The sequence below is a fragment of the Poeciliopsis prolifica genome, unplaced genomic scaffold (assembly GCF_027474105.1).
Source record: "Poeciliopsis prolifica strain line A6 unplaced genomic scaffold, Auburn_PproV2 SCAFFOLD144, whole genome shotgun sequence".
NCBI lineage: Eukaryota > Metazoa > Chordata > Actinopteri > Cyprinodontiformes > Poeciliidae > Poeciliopsis > Poeciliopsis prolifica.
The window spans coordinates 31110-45643 of NW_026562519.1; the positions used below are offsets into that span (position 1 = coordinate 31110).

The 14534-nt window shown below is 39.7% G+C and overlaps 1 protein-coding gene across 1 annotated transcript in view; it reads left to right on the forward strand.

Moving 5' to 3' along the window:
- The first annotated feature begins 4681 nt into the window (after positions 1-4681).
- The window catches only part of LOC129355759 (homer protein homolog 3-like), a 29060-nt gene continuing 19207 nt past the window's right edge, over positions 4682-14534 (forward strand). Inside the window, exons 1-3 of the mRNA XM_055025378.1 lie at positions 4682-5107; positions 5222-5270; positions 10886-11042. Of these exons, the coding sequence (XP_054881353.1) occupies positions 5248-5270; positions 10886-11042 (180 nt within the window). The 5' untranslated portion in view covers positions 4682-5107; positions 5222-5247. The remainder of the gene's footprint in view (positions 5108-5221; positions 5271-10885; positions 11043-14534) is intronic.

A 14534-nucleotide genomic window follows, 5' to 3' on the forward strand; every position in this document is an offset into this window, starting at 1 on the left:
GTTTTGAGTTGCATTTGAAATGTAATATGTATGGATTTGATTTTGTGGATATGTATGTAATTTATTTTTTTATTTTATTTTATTTTTTTTCCTGTTGTGGGCAACGGGGCCCGGCGAATACCCGTGGTTAAACGGACGGCGGAGTCCGGCGGTAACAGGCGCTTAAATTCCGTGTCAAAGGGAAGGGGGAAGAAAGGGAAGAGAGGAAAAAAAAAAAAAAAAAAAAACTTGGTATTTTATTCTATGTTGCATGCCTTTGTGTTTTGTGTTTATGATGTAAAGCACTTTGAAATGCCTGGTAGCTGAAATGTGCTATACAAATAAAATTTGATTGATTGATTGATTGATTTTGAATATAAGAATACCTTTTAAATTTGCTATCTTTATTCTAGGTGACACAGAATCCCTACCTGACCACGCAAAATATCTGTTTCAAATACTACTTGCAGTCTGTAAAAAAAACCAAACAAAACTGTGACCTCCCTGAGCCTCCCACTACAGAAGAATGGATAGAGAGTTTTAATGAAATCTATCAGATGGAAAGATTAAAATTTTTAATTCGTTTTCAACTGAACAAGTTCACCATCTTGTGGTCCAAATGGGTGACCTATGTCAATAAAACATAATACGCAAGAATCCTAGTTTGTTGAGAATTAAAAAAGAGAGGGTTCATTCTTCGGAGAGTGTCTATTCGCTAACCCTAATTTACTTATTGTTATATACATCAAAGTAATGTTTTTCCAAAATAATACCCCTTTGTTCTATCTTTTTGTTTTGTTTTTGTAAATGTAAAGAGAAGGAATTTTGTATCTGATCACAGACTGAACTTGTGCTCTTGTTATCTTCTCAATACCTCAAAGATAAAGGATTTTTAAAAAGTCACATTTGTTTGCTGTGTTAATATAACCTAAACACGTCCACATTTAGATGCTCCAAAGAAACTCTTATTTTTTTTATCTGTATTTATGCTGCTGCAAAAGATGGATAACTTTTGCAGCAGTTATATATTTTTTGTATTTTTAGTATAAATACATTTTTATTATTTATACTAAAAATGTGATTTCTTTTTAGTGCTATGGATGTTTTGGCAAAGGTGTGGACGGAACAATTTAAATTTTTATTATTTTATCCAGAGAAAGTTTTTTTTTTCCTCACAAGACACAAGCTGCAGGAATGAATGAATGAAAATTGTATTTTAAGGTTCCACTGTACATGAAACAAACTGAGGTTTGTTCATCTTCCTGTTTCCCGGAAGAGTTTTGATGTACACATGGTTAATTCCTTCCAGGATTGAAAATTTAAAAAAACTTACCAATTGATGTACTTGTCCCATTCCAGGACAGTTACTTAGGAGATGAATTCAAGTCCCAGTTTGATGTGGCTCTGTCCCAGGACTCCACATACCAGGGGGAACGGGCCTTCCAACATGGAGTGACTGGACTGTCCCAGTACTAGAATGTGAGAAGCATCTAATCCTGTCATTTCTGTTAGTCACAACAAATAACAAAATATTGTTCTTTTGTAATGATATATGAAAGTTGTTTTTTTTTATTTTGCTTGAAAGTTAATTTCATATTTTCTAACTAGCATGTTATGTGTATTTGTGTTTCAGGTTGCTGGAACAGAGACCTGCCTGAAGCTTGGTTTGTTCTTATTTTAATCCAGGTAATAGAAAAGGAACAAACATGGATACCTGTTTTCCGAAGCACCGCTGTGTGAGAGAGAAGGACACTGCAAAAAACCAACCAATCACAAGAGTGAGAGCAAAAATGGGGGCAGAGCTAGACGGGATTAGAAGGAGGAAGCCGTGCTTCCTCATCCTCAAGGCATGAGGAAGCACGACTGCACACAGGTGAAGACATACAGAAAGGAAGTCGGCGTCCTCAGAGCAGCGAGGTCCGTCAACTGGTCAGGTTGTGGGACAGGACTACATTACAGTGGACAGGTGTAAAGGGGACAGTTATGTCATTGTTTCCCTTAACCTGTGAAGTCCTGGAGGAGAGGATTTGGAATCTTGTTCCAAAAGCTGAAAATGGTGGAGAAGATCTGTCTCACACTAAACTCCTTCAACATGGGAGCTTCTGGGAGGTGGAGTGAGACAAAATAAATGGAGACATAACTTCAGAAGCAGTTGCTATGGCAACTCTTTTAAACCCAACGCTTGAAACAAAGTATCTAGAAATATTTGGCATTTCAAGTGGGCTCAAAAGTGTTTGTGCTGCTGTGCTGCAGAGGTGTGACCTTTTAAGGCTGCACACACACACACACACACACACACACCCACACACACACACACACACACACACAACACACACACACACACACACACACACACACACACACACACACATGGGTCACCTGTTTTATTTCCTTAACTTTGAGAAATCTTACATCTTCCTGAAGAAGTGTGTTCAGAGATGTTTGCTAGTGTACCTAAGAGCATAAGAACATAAGAACAAGTGATTATATTAGAATTGAATTTGAAAAAACAACAATAATTTCAGATCTTAGCAATACAAAAATAGGCACCATAAATTTCTTGGAAATGTTTGGAAGTGTCATTTTTTCCTCTGGTTAGTAAAGCTTGGAGGTTCAATTTATTCTGAGCTCCTAATTATCTTTCTGTTAAACCAAATTAAGCGAACTGCTTTACTGAAATACCTCATGCAGTGAGGTTTCCACAGTTAAAGATCCTGAATAGGAGAACAGCACGAGGACATGTAAGGAAAAAATGAGGACAAATTATCTTTCACACCTTTAAACGTAACCCTGAATTTAAATAAACGATAATGCAAAGTCTTCAAACTCCATCTTCTACCCACAACAAACTTGATCAACATTAAAGCTGCAGAATGTAGCTTTTATTAAAAAATTTTTTTTAACATATTTGTTAAAACTATCACTAGTAATGACGTTTTTGAAGACAGAAAACATTTCATTAACAGTGAGGGGCAGTTCAGCAAAATTTACTCAAGTGGATGCCTTTTGTGGAATCCTTTGTCTTCATAATGCGTAGAATGATTTAACTGACCCATCATGTGACTAAGTTTTATTTTAAAAAAATAATAACAAAAAAGGTAAAATACTATTACATTTTAGCTCCACAATGCCGCCCCCACCCCTTTATTATTATTATTATTATTAATGTATTTTTTCTCATTTTTATTATGTCAGTACGGTGATTTATGCTCATTAAGGGAAAATAAAATAGAAGTCATGTAAGTTTTGCAAAATGTTTGTAATGTCAATGAATGTACGATCTCCTGACAAACAAATAAAAAAAAATATCACAAGTAATGTAACATTATAATATGATGAAGATCATCTGTGAATTTCCTCTGCCTTCTGCCAGTTCTCCAAGTTCTAACACTCAGAACCAACCAGTGCCAGGAGGGTCTCGGCGCTGTCAATCATGTCAGTGTAATGGGTGCTCACATCCTTACTCTCTGCTAGGCTACAGCTGGTTCGTCACAACAGAGCCTGTCATGAACAATCAGGCTAGTTAACATGGCCACTGGTGGCGAATGAATGTTTTTTCTATAGCGATAAGTCCTTTCTCTGCCAATAGCACATTGAGCAGTGCATACATGAGAATGATTGACAGCACTACGACCCTCCTTCTGGCTCTTATTGATTTGTTCTGGCCAGATGCAGTGCTTTTCTTTGGATGGCAATAAGAGCACTGGAGGTAGTTAGAGAAGCTAAATTTTTTATTATGTCATATGTTAAAATGTTACAAATGTGAAAAACAACATAATGTTGTAAAAGTTACATAGTGCAGCTTTAATCCTGCTGTAAGATTAGAGATATTATGAAGTGCTTAAACAGTGCTGATTTTTTTAAAAGTTATCAGTTGAGATTTGTTATAGTTAAAAATGACCTACTTTTGATAATTTTTTTTATTTCTTCTCTAATCCAATGTTTTCCTTTATGTGTTTTCCCAGAAATATGAAAAGTTAACTACAGGTTTGGTGTAATTTCCCGGCCTTAGAAAAACTTACCCCTCGGTTGTACATTCTTATTTCACTCTGGCTCAACTTGTGATACAAGAGGTGTATTTTTTTTACCTTTTTGACCACATGATTAGTCATCTTAGCACTGGAGGCTCGCAGTTAGCCAACTTTATATTTGTCCTAAATATAGCAGTTAAAATTCTTGCACAAGCTTAAGAATTCATGAATTCACAGTATTTTTTTATTCTACAGAAATTAACTATTTAGTACATCAGATTTAGAATTAAGCCCTGTTGAGTCAAATGTACTTAGTAGCTCTCATAATGCATTACATCTTTTTTTATGAACAGGTAATAAAACTTTCGACCGTTTTTTGAGTTTGATTGATCCCAAAAACCACATAAATGATCACACAATGACTTACTTCCACAAATATCTATGTTTTGATAGGAACAGGACACGATCCTTCACCGTTTTTTGCAAACAGTTTTGCTTCTTTAAAATCTGCTAATCATGACAAATAAAGTTTCTCTTGATCACTCTTATCATGATGCTCTTGTTTTATTGAGCAAATTAGCAAATATATTTCAGGAGAAGCAGCATGTGTGCTGTCCCCATATGGGCTGCCTGAGTAGCTTTTGGAAGGCGTGACTTTTCTCCTGTGCGACGTCAACCTTTGGCTCAAACGAAGCTGTCCGAGCACACGGGGGCGCGCCGCGCCGCGCCGCGCCGGCAGGTTGACACACTTTCCTCTCCTGCTCTGCTGCCTTCCACATGCAGCGGGAGAGACTGTAGTCCAGAAGCTGCACGGCTATCGGGCGCTCCGCCGCTGACTGAATAAAGAGCTGAACTCTGCTGCAGGAAACCTGAGAGCTCCGGCTAACAGGACGGAATTAGAAAGAGGAAAAACAGAGAGCGGATGCGTGTTGTTTGACCTGACTGAGAGCTGGGCTTTGTAGTCACTGAGATCAGCTGGAAGTGTGATTGCTTCGTGGACAGCGGGTACTAACACCTCAACGGCTCTGAAGCTTTAACCCAGAGAATAAAGCGGGATTAAGTATCTGGTTGGCTTGAACTGAAAGTCGGAGACGGACTGAGACAGCGGCGGCTATAGTTGTTAGATAACATTCAACAAGGTTTCCAAACGAAATGGGGTTAGTAATAGTGCATGGAAGGCGAAGGAGAACAAACTAGAGCTCTATTTAACTGAAGACCTTGAATCTGCTCCATTCCTCAGACTAAATCAGACTTTTTTTTTCTTTTCACAGCAACGGAGTTCCGGTCACCTTCTAAGATGTTTCCTCACCACAGAGAAAGGTAACAAAGTTTTTCAATCTCAGTGACCTGCTTCTTCAGCTGCTTTCAGTCTTAAGGTTTGTTGCCTATGTAGTTATGATCTCTGGATGCAAAGCCCTGAAATCCATACCTGCCAGGTTTTTGACTTGACAATACGGGAAACATTTATCCTTCCGCAGCTGCAGTCGGAGAGAGACAGGTGGGGTGGGGGGACGCCGACAGAAGGGTTAAAATACTTAACTTCGGCGTTAAGAAGTATTTTAACCCTTCTTAACGCCGACAGAAGGGTTAAAATACGGTCAATACGGGAGACTTGACAGGTATGTTAATGAGACCAGGGGATTCTGTTAAATCGCTCAAATTTTTCTTGTTTTTAGAAGACGGGTGATCAGCCGATACTTCAGTGTGAAATCGATCTTATCCACCGATAAGATCCACCACCACGTAGGTCTGAAAATCAGTCAATGTCTTCTTTTGCTCTGCCATGAGAGCTGACTGACTGACCCACCCACCAGGTCACACTCTGTTGCCAAATTATCAAATTTGTCCTTTTTGAAGAATGGAGATCAACCAGAAAACTGCAGAGTGGAGGCTGAAGCAAAATAGTTCATCTGTGGCTTAGATTAATCAGACACATTCTGATGATTTTGCTGGCAAACTGAATCGAGCAGTGTTCTATTTCACCCCTCAAACTCAAAGGTTGATTCTGACTAAATCAGTTATCAAAATGACACTTTTACTTACCATTTTCTTTGGTCTAATCTCATAATCTTGAGATAATTCATAGTCGTAGCTGTTTATACAATATTCTTTTAAATTTAAATTAAGAAAGCAATCCGTCACTTTAATTTCCTTAGTTTTCTCCCCACTGGCCTAATGCAGAATTTTAGGAACACCACATTAAGAAGCCAATTGCCTACATAAATCAGGGCAGATGTGCTTTACAGAAATGATATGTGGAAATGCTATCCTAATTGCTTTATTATCTATAATATCTATGTCATGTTGTTACAGACATGGGGTTAACGGTTTATATTGTTATCGGGGCCCGCGGACGGATTGTGAAAGTGCAGGATAAAAACCACTCCAGGAGGAGATGATCTTGATCTTCCTTTAATGGAGATAACAGAACAGGAGCACAACCGGGTGGTTTATGTGCTCTAACGCCGATGCAGACGAACTTTACACGTCCACACCAGAGTCAGCGAGCAACAACACAAAACAAAGTCCCCCCGACAAAACCCTCCCCCTGGAACACACAACCACTGCATGCAGAGTTCCGCTAACAAAATAAATACAGTGTAACACACTTCCTCAGATCAGCCTAGCAAGTACGGGAAATAATACTGGCATAAGGGGAAACACACAAGCACTACAATATACATGTCAACCCCCTGGACAATTTGCATAGGAGTGTTGGTGTGAAAGTCAGAGTATATGTGTCAGAGTAGATAAATGTGTGCTAACTTGACACCTGGAATTGCAAATATGTTACAATGGTAAGAAGAGTAGAAACCTTGCAGCACTCAGCCCCCAAGAGCAGCAAGGGGCAGAAAGCTCTGGCTCTCAGATTGGCAGTCAAGAACTGAAGCAGAACCCCTGGTCCAGAGAAGGACACTACATCCCACTGTGCAGTCAGGCCAACAACCTGTCCATCCCAGCAGCCAATTGACCACACAAACCTCTGGCAGCAGAACTGGCCGCCATTGACAAATACATGGCCAACATAAAGCACTTTAGGTCATCAATATGACCACTCAAAATGATTTACAGAAGAGCAACATTCACCTATTCACACTCACAAACGGATATGCAGATCAGTAGGCCTGTTGGGGTTAAGTACCAGCCCTAGGGGTACACTGACAAGGGGTAGTAGGATGCTGAAATTAAACTTACAATCTTCCAATTAGAAAATAACTACTCCACCCACAAGATTTTTGGATAAAGCTCTGACTTATGGGATTGGCTATTAATACCCACTGACAGGCAAAAATAGCACAGTTCTGTTGGGAGAAAACCAGTCATTTAAAGATCTTGCACTGAAGTAGTGTCCTGGTTTCAGTAATTACACATTTAAGCTCAGCACTTCAACTAGGTGGCTGACTAAAAAGAATGAACAGCATCATCTATGTCATGTTTTTTTTCTCAGCAATTTATTTTGTAGATTAGAAATTATTTATCATATTTTTTTAGGCATAAAAATAGCTATTATGCCAGAGTAACTAAAAACCAAAGAACAAGTCCTCTGTTTAAGCAAGCCAGAAATTATAAATCATCAGTGATGGTGGAAGGTTCACGAGCACGGCACAGAAGGGTGTAAATAGCAGAGGTCTACAATTCCTTGTAGACCACACAGTTGCCCGAGACTTCAAAACCTAACACATGGCAACACATGCATGGCTTGGATTGATTGCAAGAAAGCCTAAGACTCAATGCCGCATACTTGGATCATTGAATGCCTACAGATGTATAACATCAACAGGACTCTGAGAGCCTTCATTGCAAACTTGATGAGACTGTGGAAAACCACCCTTGAAGCCAACTGCAAACCACTTGCACAAGTGTCCATCAAATGTGGCATATATCAAGGAGATGCTCTGTACCCGGTACTGTTCTGCATAGGCCTGAACCCCCTCAGCCAAATTATGAACAAGACTGGTTATGGATACAGACTCAAAAATGGGGCCAATATCAGTCACCTTCTCTACATGGATGACATCAAGCTGTACGCCAAGAGTGAGTGAGACATCGACTCACTGATCCTCACCACCAGGATCTACAGCACGGACGTTGGGATGTCATTCAGACTAGAGAAGTGTGGTCGCCTGATCACAAAGAGGGGGAAGGTGATCCGCACAGAAGGGGTCTCATTCCCACAAGGAACAATAGCAGACATAGAGGACAGTTACAAGTACCTAGGTATACCACAAGCAAATGGTAACCTCGATGAGGCCACAAGGAAAGGAGCCACAGCTAAATACCTCCAACGAATAAGGCAAGTCCTGAGAAGCCAGCTCAATGGCAAGAACAAAATCCGTGCGATAAACAGCTATGCCTTGCCAGTAATCAGATACCCTGCTGAAATAATTAGCTGGCCAAAGGAGGAGATAAAAGCCACAGATATTAAGACTAGAAAGCTACTAACCATGCATGGAGGGTTTCATCCCAAATCCAGCACCCTGAGACTGTACACGAGCCGCAAGGAAGGAGGCAGAGGACTAGTGAGTGTGAGAACCACTGTCCAGGACGAAACAACTAAGATCCATAGATACATCAGGGACAAAGCCTCAACAGACAATGTGCTCAGTGAATGTCTCAGACAACAGGGAACGGAGGTTGAGGTGCCAGAGATACCATCATGGGAGGACAAGCCCCTACATGGGATGTACCACCAACAAATAACCCAAGTGGCTGATATCAGTAAATCCTACCAATGGCTGGAAAAAGCTGGACTCAAGGACAGCACAGAGGCCCTCATCCTGGCCGCCCAGGAACAGGCCCTAAACACCAGAGCAATAGAGGCCCAGATCTACCACACCAGACAAGACCCAAGGTGTAGGTTGTGCAAGGAGGCCCCTGAGACAGTCCAGCACATAACAGCAGGGTGCAAGATACTGGCAGGGAAAGCGTACATGGAGCGACATAACCAAGTGGCAGGCATAGTGTATAGAAACATCTGTGCAGAATATGGACTGGAAACCCTGAGATCAAAGTGGGAAACACTCCCCAAAGGTGGTGGAGAATGCCAGAACTAAGATCCTGTGGGACTTCCAGATCCAGACAGACAGAATGGTAAGGGCGAACCAACCAGAAATTGTCGTAGTGGATAAACAACAGAGGAAAGCCGTTGTGGTAGATGTAGCAATACCAAGCGATTGCAACATCAGGAAAAAGGAGCATGAGAAACTGGAGAAATACCAGGGCCTCAGGGAAGAACTGGAGAGGGCCTGGAAGGTGAAGACCACAGTGGTGCCTGTGGTCATCGGGCCCTCGGGGCAGTAACCCCCAAACTGGAGCTTTGGCTACAACAGATCCCAGGAACAACATCAGACATCTCAGTCCAGAAATGTGAAGTCCTTGGGAGCTTGAGCACCCTCAAGCTCCCAGGCCTCTGGTAGAGGACCCGAGCTTAGAGGATAAGAACCACCCGCGGTGGGTGAGAAGGGAATTTTTTATTTATTTTTATATATAAATCCAGCACCCTGAGACTACACGAGCCACAAGGAAGGAAGCAGAGGACTAGTGAGTGTGAGAACCACTGTATATATATATATAAATTTTATATAAATTTCAGCTTTCAGTCTTCTTTGGTAAGAGTTCATTGTCATGTCCACCTGGACTTGACAATATGAACCCACTTTACATTTTAAAAGTTCTCCTACCCTTCTTTAGTAGAGCTGAGGAAGATTTGCTTTTCTGGACTTTGGCTGGGTTATTAATGAAAAAATATTTAAATGAGGGCATTCTTTCATTGGTTTGGATGTGTAATTTTAAGCTTGTATTATGCAGAAATAAAATTCTATCTGATTGTTACATATCTAGGAGACAACTGAATGTTTTGGATCAAAAGTGAAAGATTTAAGATCATTGACTTGTTGCTGACCAAGTTTGGTCCAAGATTTAAATGTCAGAGACAATGTCACAATGGATTCTAAAATACTTTAGTTTGCCTGAAGACTCTGTGGTTAGAAGATGCTTATGTTTGTGCCTCACAAACAATTGCAAATTATTTATTCTCCACCACCCTGCATGACACTTGACAAGTGTTTGATGTTCTCACAACAACTATGCACTACGGCTAAAGTTGATGCCATTTGGCCAAATTTTGTCTAAATGGCATCCTCTTTTCTGGACATAAAGAGGACTTTATTCAGTTTATTCAGTTAAAATCTTGTTTTCTGCTATTTGAACTGATGGCCAAGTACTGAGGGAAAAACTTACAGACTCGTATTATTTCTGAGATTGTTGAGCATAAAAAATTGGTCATTGGATTATTGCTGATGTCTTTCTTCTTTGGAATTTTGTACACAACTGAATCCAAATAGTCAGAAATTCTGATAGAGACTTTATTGTTATTCAACTGTACATTTAGAACGTACGTCTTGACTGAATCAGTACGAGTGACCTAAATTTAAAATAGTTGAGGTTTAGGACTGTAGCATGAATAATTGCTGAAGAGGAAATATTGAAAAAGTTTTTCTTATTAACGAGGAAACAATCCCTCCATGCTATAAACATTGTTGCCTTGTACATAATTTATGTATAGATATTTTTTTCAAAACCATTCTAGGTGCAGTTCCAACTGTACAGAGTGAAAAGCTAAACATCATTCAAGTAAGCTAGCAACATTATTTGCATGAGCTTTGCACAGCAGGTGAGCGGTAGAAAAATAATTCTTGGGGAAAGACAGGACGGGGAAAGGCTCTGATCCAATGCATATACATATTTTAAGTTTTTCTCTTAAGCTAAAAAGTGAGGATGTCAGTAGGTTGCTTTACTACTTTTGCTTTACTACTCTTACCAACATTGCCTTCTGTGCATTCTGCTTTTTTTTTAGTTGCTCTCAGATTTGGTTTGCAAAACTTTTCTTTTTTTTCTTCACAATTTCAGGATCCTTCTTGTCTTCCTCTCTCCAGGGAGCAGCCGATATTCAGCACTCGTGCCCATGTTTTCCAGATTGATCCCACCACCAAGAGGAACTGGATACCTGCTAGCAAACATGCTGTTACAGTGTCCTTCTTCTATGATGCCAACCGCAATGCCTACCGTATTATTAGTGTGGGTGGAACCAAAGTGAGTACTAAACGCACTATAATTAAAAGAAAACTTTCAAACAGTAATATCCTTACAAAGGATTTTTTTCTGGATTTTCGGTGGCCTGAAAGCATATGAGCTTCTAGAGCTCCTTCAGGGATTTGGATTATGAGGAAGATGTCACATCAGGGACTGGGGGAGGGTCTTTTTAGCACCTACTATGACCCATATTTCTGCCTCTCAGAGAGCAGTGCGGGATGATGTTCAGTAGCCAAGACTCTTCTCTGGCTCCACAGTAATCTTCAGTGCTGCTCTGACTGTCCAGCATTTTATGCCAATCATGTCACAGTTGAAATGTGGAGTTTACATAATAATTTCTTAGAGCTAGTAAAACGGGGAGTAAAACTCTCATTTCAAAGTGCTTTATTTACATCATAAACACAAAGTCATGCAACATAGAATAAACAAAACAATGTTCCATATTACGTTTCAAATACAATTCTAAACAGGTGTGTTTTTTGTTGAGATTTAAAGGAAGTCAGAGTTTCTGCAGTTTTACAGTTTTCCGGAAGTTTGGTCCAAATTTTTGGTGCATAAAAGCTGAAAGCTGCTTCTCCTCTCTTGGTTCTGGTTCTGGGGATGCAGAGAAGACCAGAACCAGAACCTGAGAGTCTGGAAGGTTGATACAACAACCAGCAGATCTTTGATGTATTATGGTGCTAAACCGTTCAGTGATTTATAAACTAACAGTATTTTAAAATCTATTCTTTGAGCTACAAGGAGCCAGTGGAGGGACTTTAAAACTGCTGTTATGACTCTATCTTCCTGGTTCTAGTGAGAACAGGAGCAGCAGCTTCTGGATCAGCTGCAGCTGGAGGATTGATTTGTTGGACAGGCCTGTGAAGACGCTGTTACAATAATCAATGCGACTAAAGATAAACACATGGATGTGTTTCTCTAGATCTGGCTGAGACATTAGTCCTCTAATCCTGGAGATGTTCTTCAGGTGATAGACTTTGTAATTGTCTTTATGTGGCTCGCAAGGTTCAAATCTGAGTCCATCACTACTCCCAGGTTTCGGGCTGATCGCTAGTTTTTAGTTGTAATAACTGAAGCTGTGCATTGACTCTAGATCTATAGCTCTAGATCTATAGCTCTAGATCGTTCCTCTTTAGGTCCAAAATAATGACTTCAGTTTTGTTTCTGTTCAGCTGGAGAAAGTTTTGGCACATCCACACATTTATCTGTTCTAAACATTTATTCAGTGATTGAATGGGGTCAAAGGTCACCTGGTGACATCGTAATGTATAGCTGTGTGTCATCTGCATAGTTATAGTAGCTAATATTATTTCCTGTTATAACCTGAGCTAGTGGGAGAATATAAATATTAAATAAGAGGGGTCCTAAGATTGAACCTTGGGGTACCCCACATGTGACCTTTGACCTCTTTGATAAGAAGTTTTCAATTGAAACAAAGAAATTCCTGTTCTTTATGTAAGATTCAAACCAGTCGAGCACCGAACCGGAGAGTCCAACCCAACTCTCCAGTCCATTCAGTAATATGTCAAAAGCTGCACTGAGGTCCAACAGAACCAGCACTGTGGTTCTCCCACAGTCTGTATTTATATGGATATCATTGAATACTTTGACTAGGCCAGTCTCCATGCTGTGGTGAACACAAAAACCAGATTGGAAAGAGTCAAAGCAGTTGGTCATCATGAGGAAACTATTTAATTGTTTACACACAGTTTTTTCAATAACTTTGCTGATAAATCAGAGGTCAGAGGTCGGCCTGTAATTCTGCAGTAGTGATTTGTCCAGATTTTTAGCAGTGGTTTGATAACTGCTGTTTTCAAAGCCTGGGGGAAAACACCTGATGTAAGTGATGAGTTTACGATTTGGATCAGATCAGTAACAATAACCTGCAGGATTTCCTTAAAGAAATGTGTGGGTAGGACATCCAGACAGCAGGAGCTTGAACTTAATTGACTTATAATTTCTTCTAGGGTTTTATAATGAAGTAGTTGAAATTGGGTCATTTTTTCTGTATTTGTTTTGTTTGGGTACAGCAATGGTTCTGGCTTTAGAGTTGATGTGCAGATTAATCCTCTGAGTTTTTGAAGTTTCTCTAAAAAGAATCTGGAAAACTTGTTACAGGCAGCATTAGATTGAGTTCAGGTGGTAACGTCACAGGAGGGTTTGTGAGCCTGTCAACTGTTGCAAATAAAGCTCCAGCATTGTTAATGTTTTTATTTATGACATCTGCAAAGAAAGCCTCCCTTGCATGTTTTAGTGTTGAGTGATAGTTACGTAGTCTTTCTTTGTAGATGTCATTATGAACATGAAGTTGAGTTTTACGCCATTTTGGTTTTGCTCTGCAACAAACAGTTATGTACTCACAACTGTTTGTGCTTTTCTCCATGGAGATTTCTTCCTACCAGACACAACCTTTACTTTAACTGGGCCAATAGAATCAATTATATATGAAACTTTAGACTGAAAATCGTCTACCAGCTCATCTACATCATTACAAGAATAATGTTCCTCAACCTTATTCAGATTACATAATTTACACATTAAGCAATACATAGTAAGCCCAACAGAATAAACCTTCATAGAGGCAAATAAGGTAATGAACAAAGACATTTGAAATGACGTACACATCTGACATGTTTCACACATTTAATTTAAATCATAAAATTTTTCTGCTGTGTTTTCTGTGAAGGAACGTTTTGTGACAGTAGCTGTTTGTCCAAGCGGGTCAAAGAATAAATAACTTTCAAAGATAACAGCAAAGTGATCCGACAGGGCGACATCAGTTACAGAGACATTGGAAATATTCACACCCTTACTGATAACCAGGTCCAGTGTGTGTCCTTGAGTGTGTTGCTTGTTTGACATGTTGTGTTAAACCAAAATTTTCTAAAATATTAAAAGCTTTTTTGCTCCTCTGTTTTCGGGTTTGTCCACATGAATGTTGAAATCACCAACAATTATTAAACAATCATAATCAATGCATATGAGAGATAAAAGATCATTCAAGTCAGTAAAGACATTTTCCACATATGTTGGAGTTTTGTATAAAGTTAGTGTCAAAGTTCGTTTGAAGCCTTTAACCTGAATTCCAAGATACTCAAAAGATGTGAAATGACCCAAAGAAATTTTGCCACAATTTATGGTTTTCTTAAATATAGAAGCCACGCCTCCTCCTTTTTTATGTTTTTTATTCTCACTTAAAAAAATGTAGTTCGGAGGCGCTGATCAATTAGAGGGGAACCAGTTGCTCTGTCTCCTGTTGATTTATCAGCTTGTTTTGGAATATTATGCTCCTGATATGGGGAGCGTTCCATCCTCGTCAGACATCCTTGAGCCTGTTCTTCTGAAGTGGTGACCATATGGACATAAATCTATCTGCCTTGCTCTGAATGGAGTATCTCATGGACATTTAAATAGGGAACTAACTTCCCGTGGAGAGTGGCGTTTTCTCATATTCATTAGTGTTTGCATTTCTCAGAATTGAAGGATGTAGCT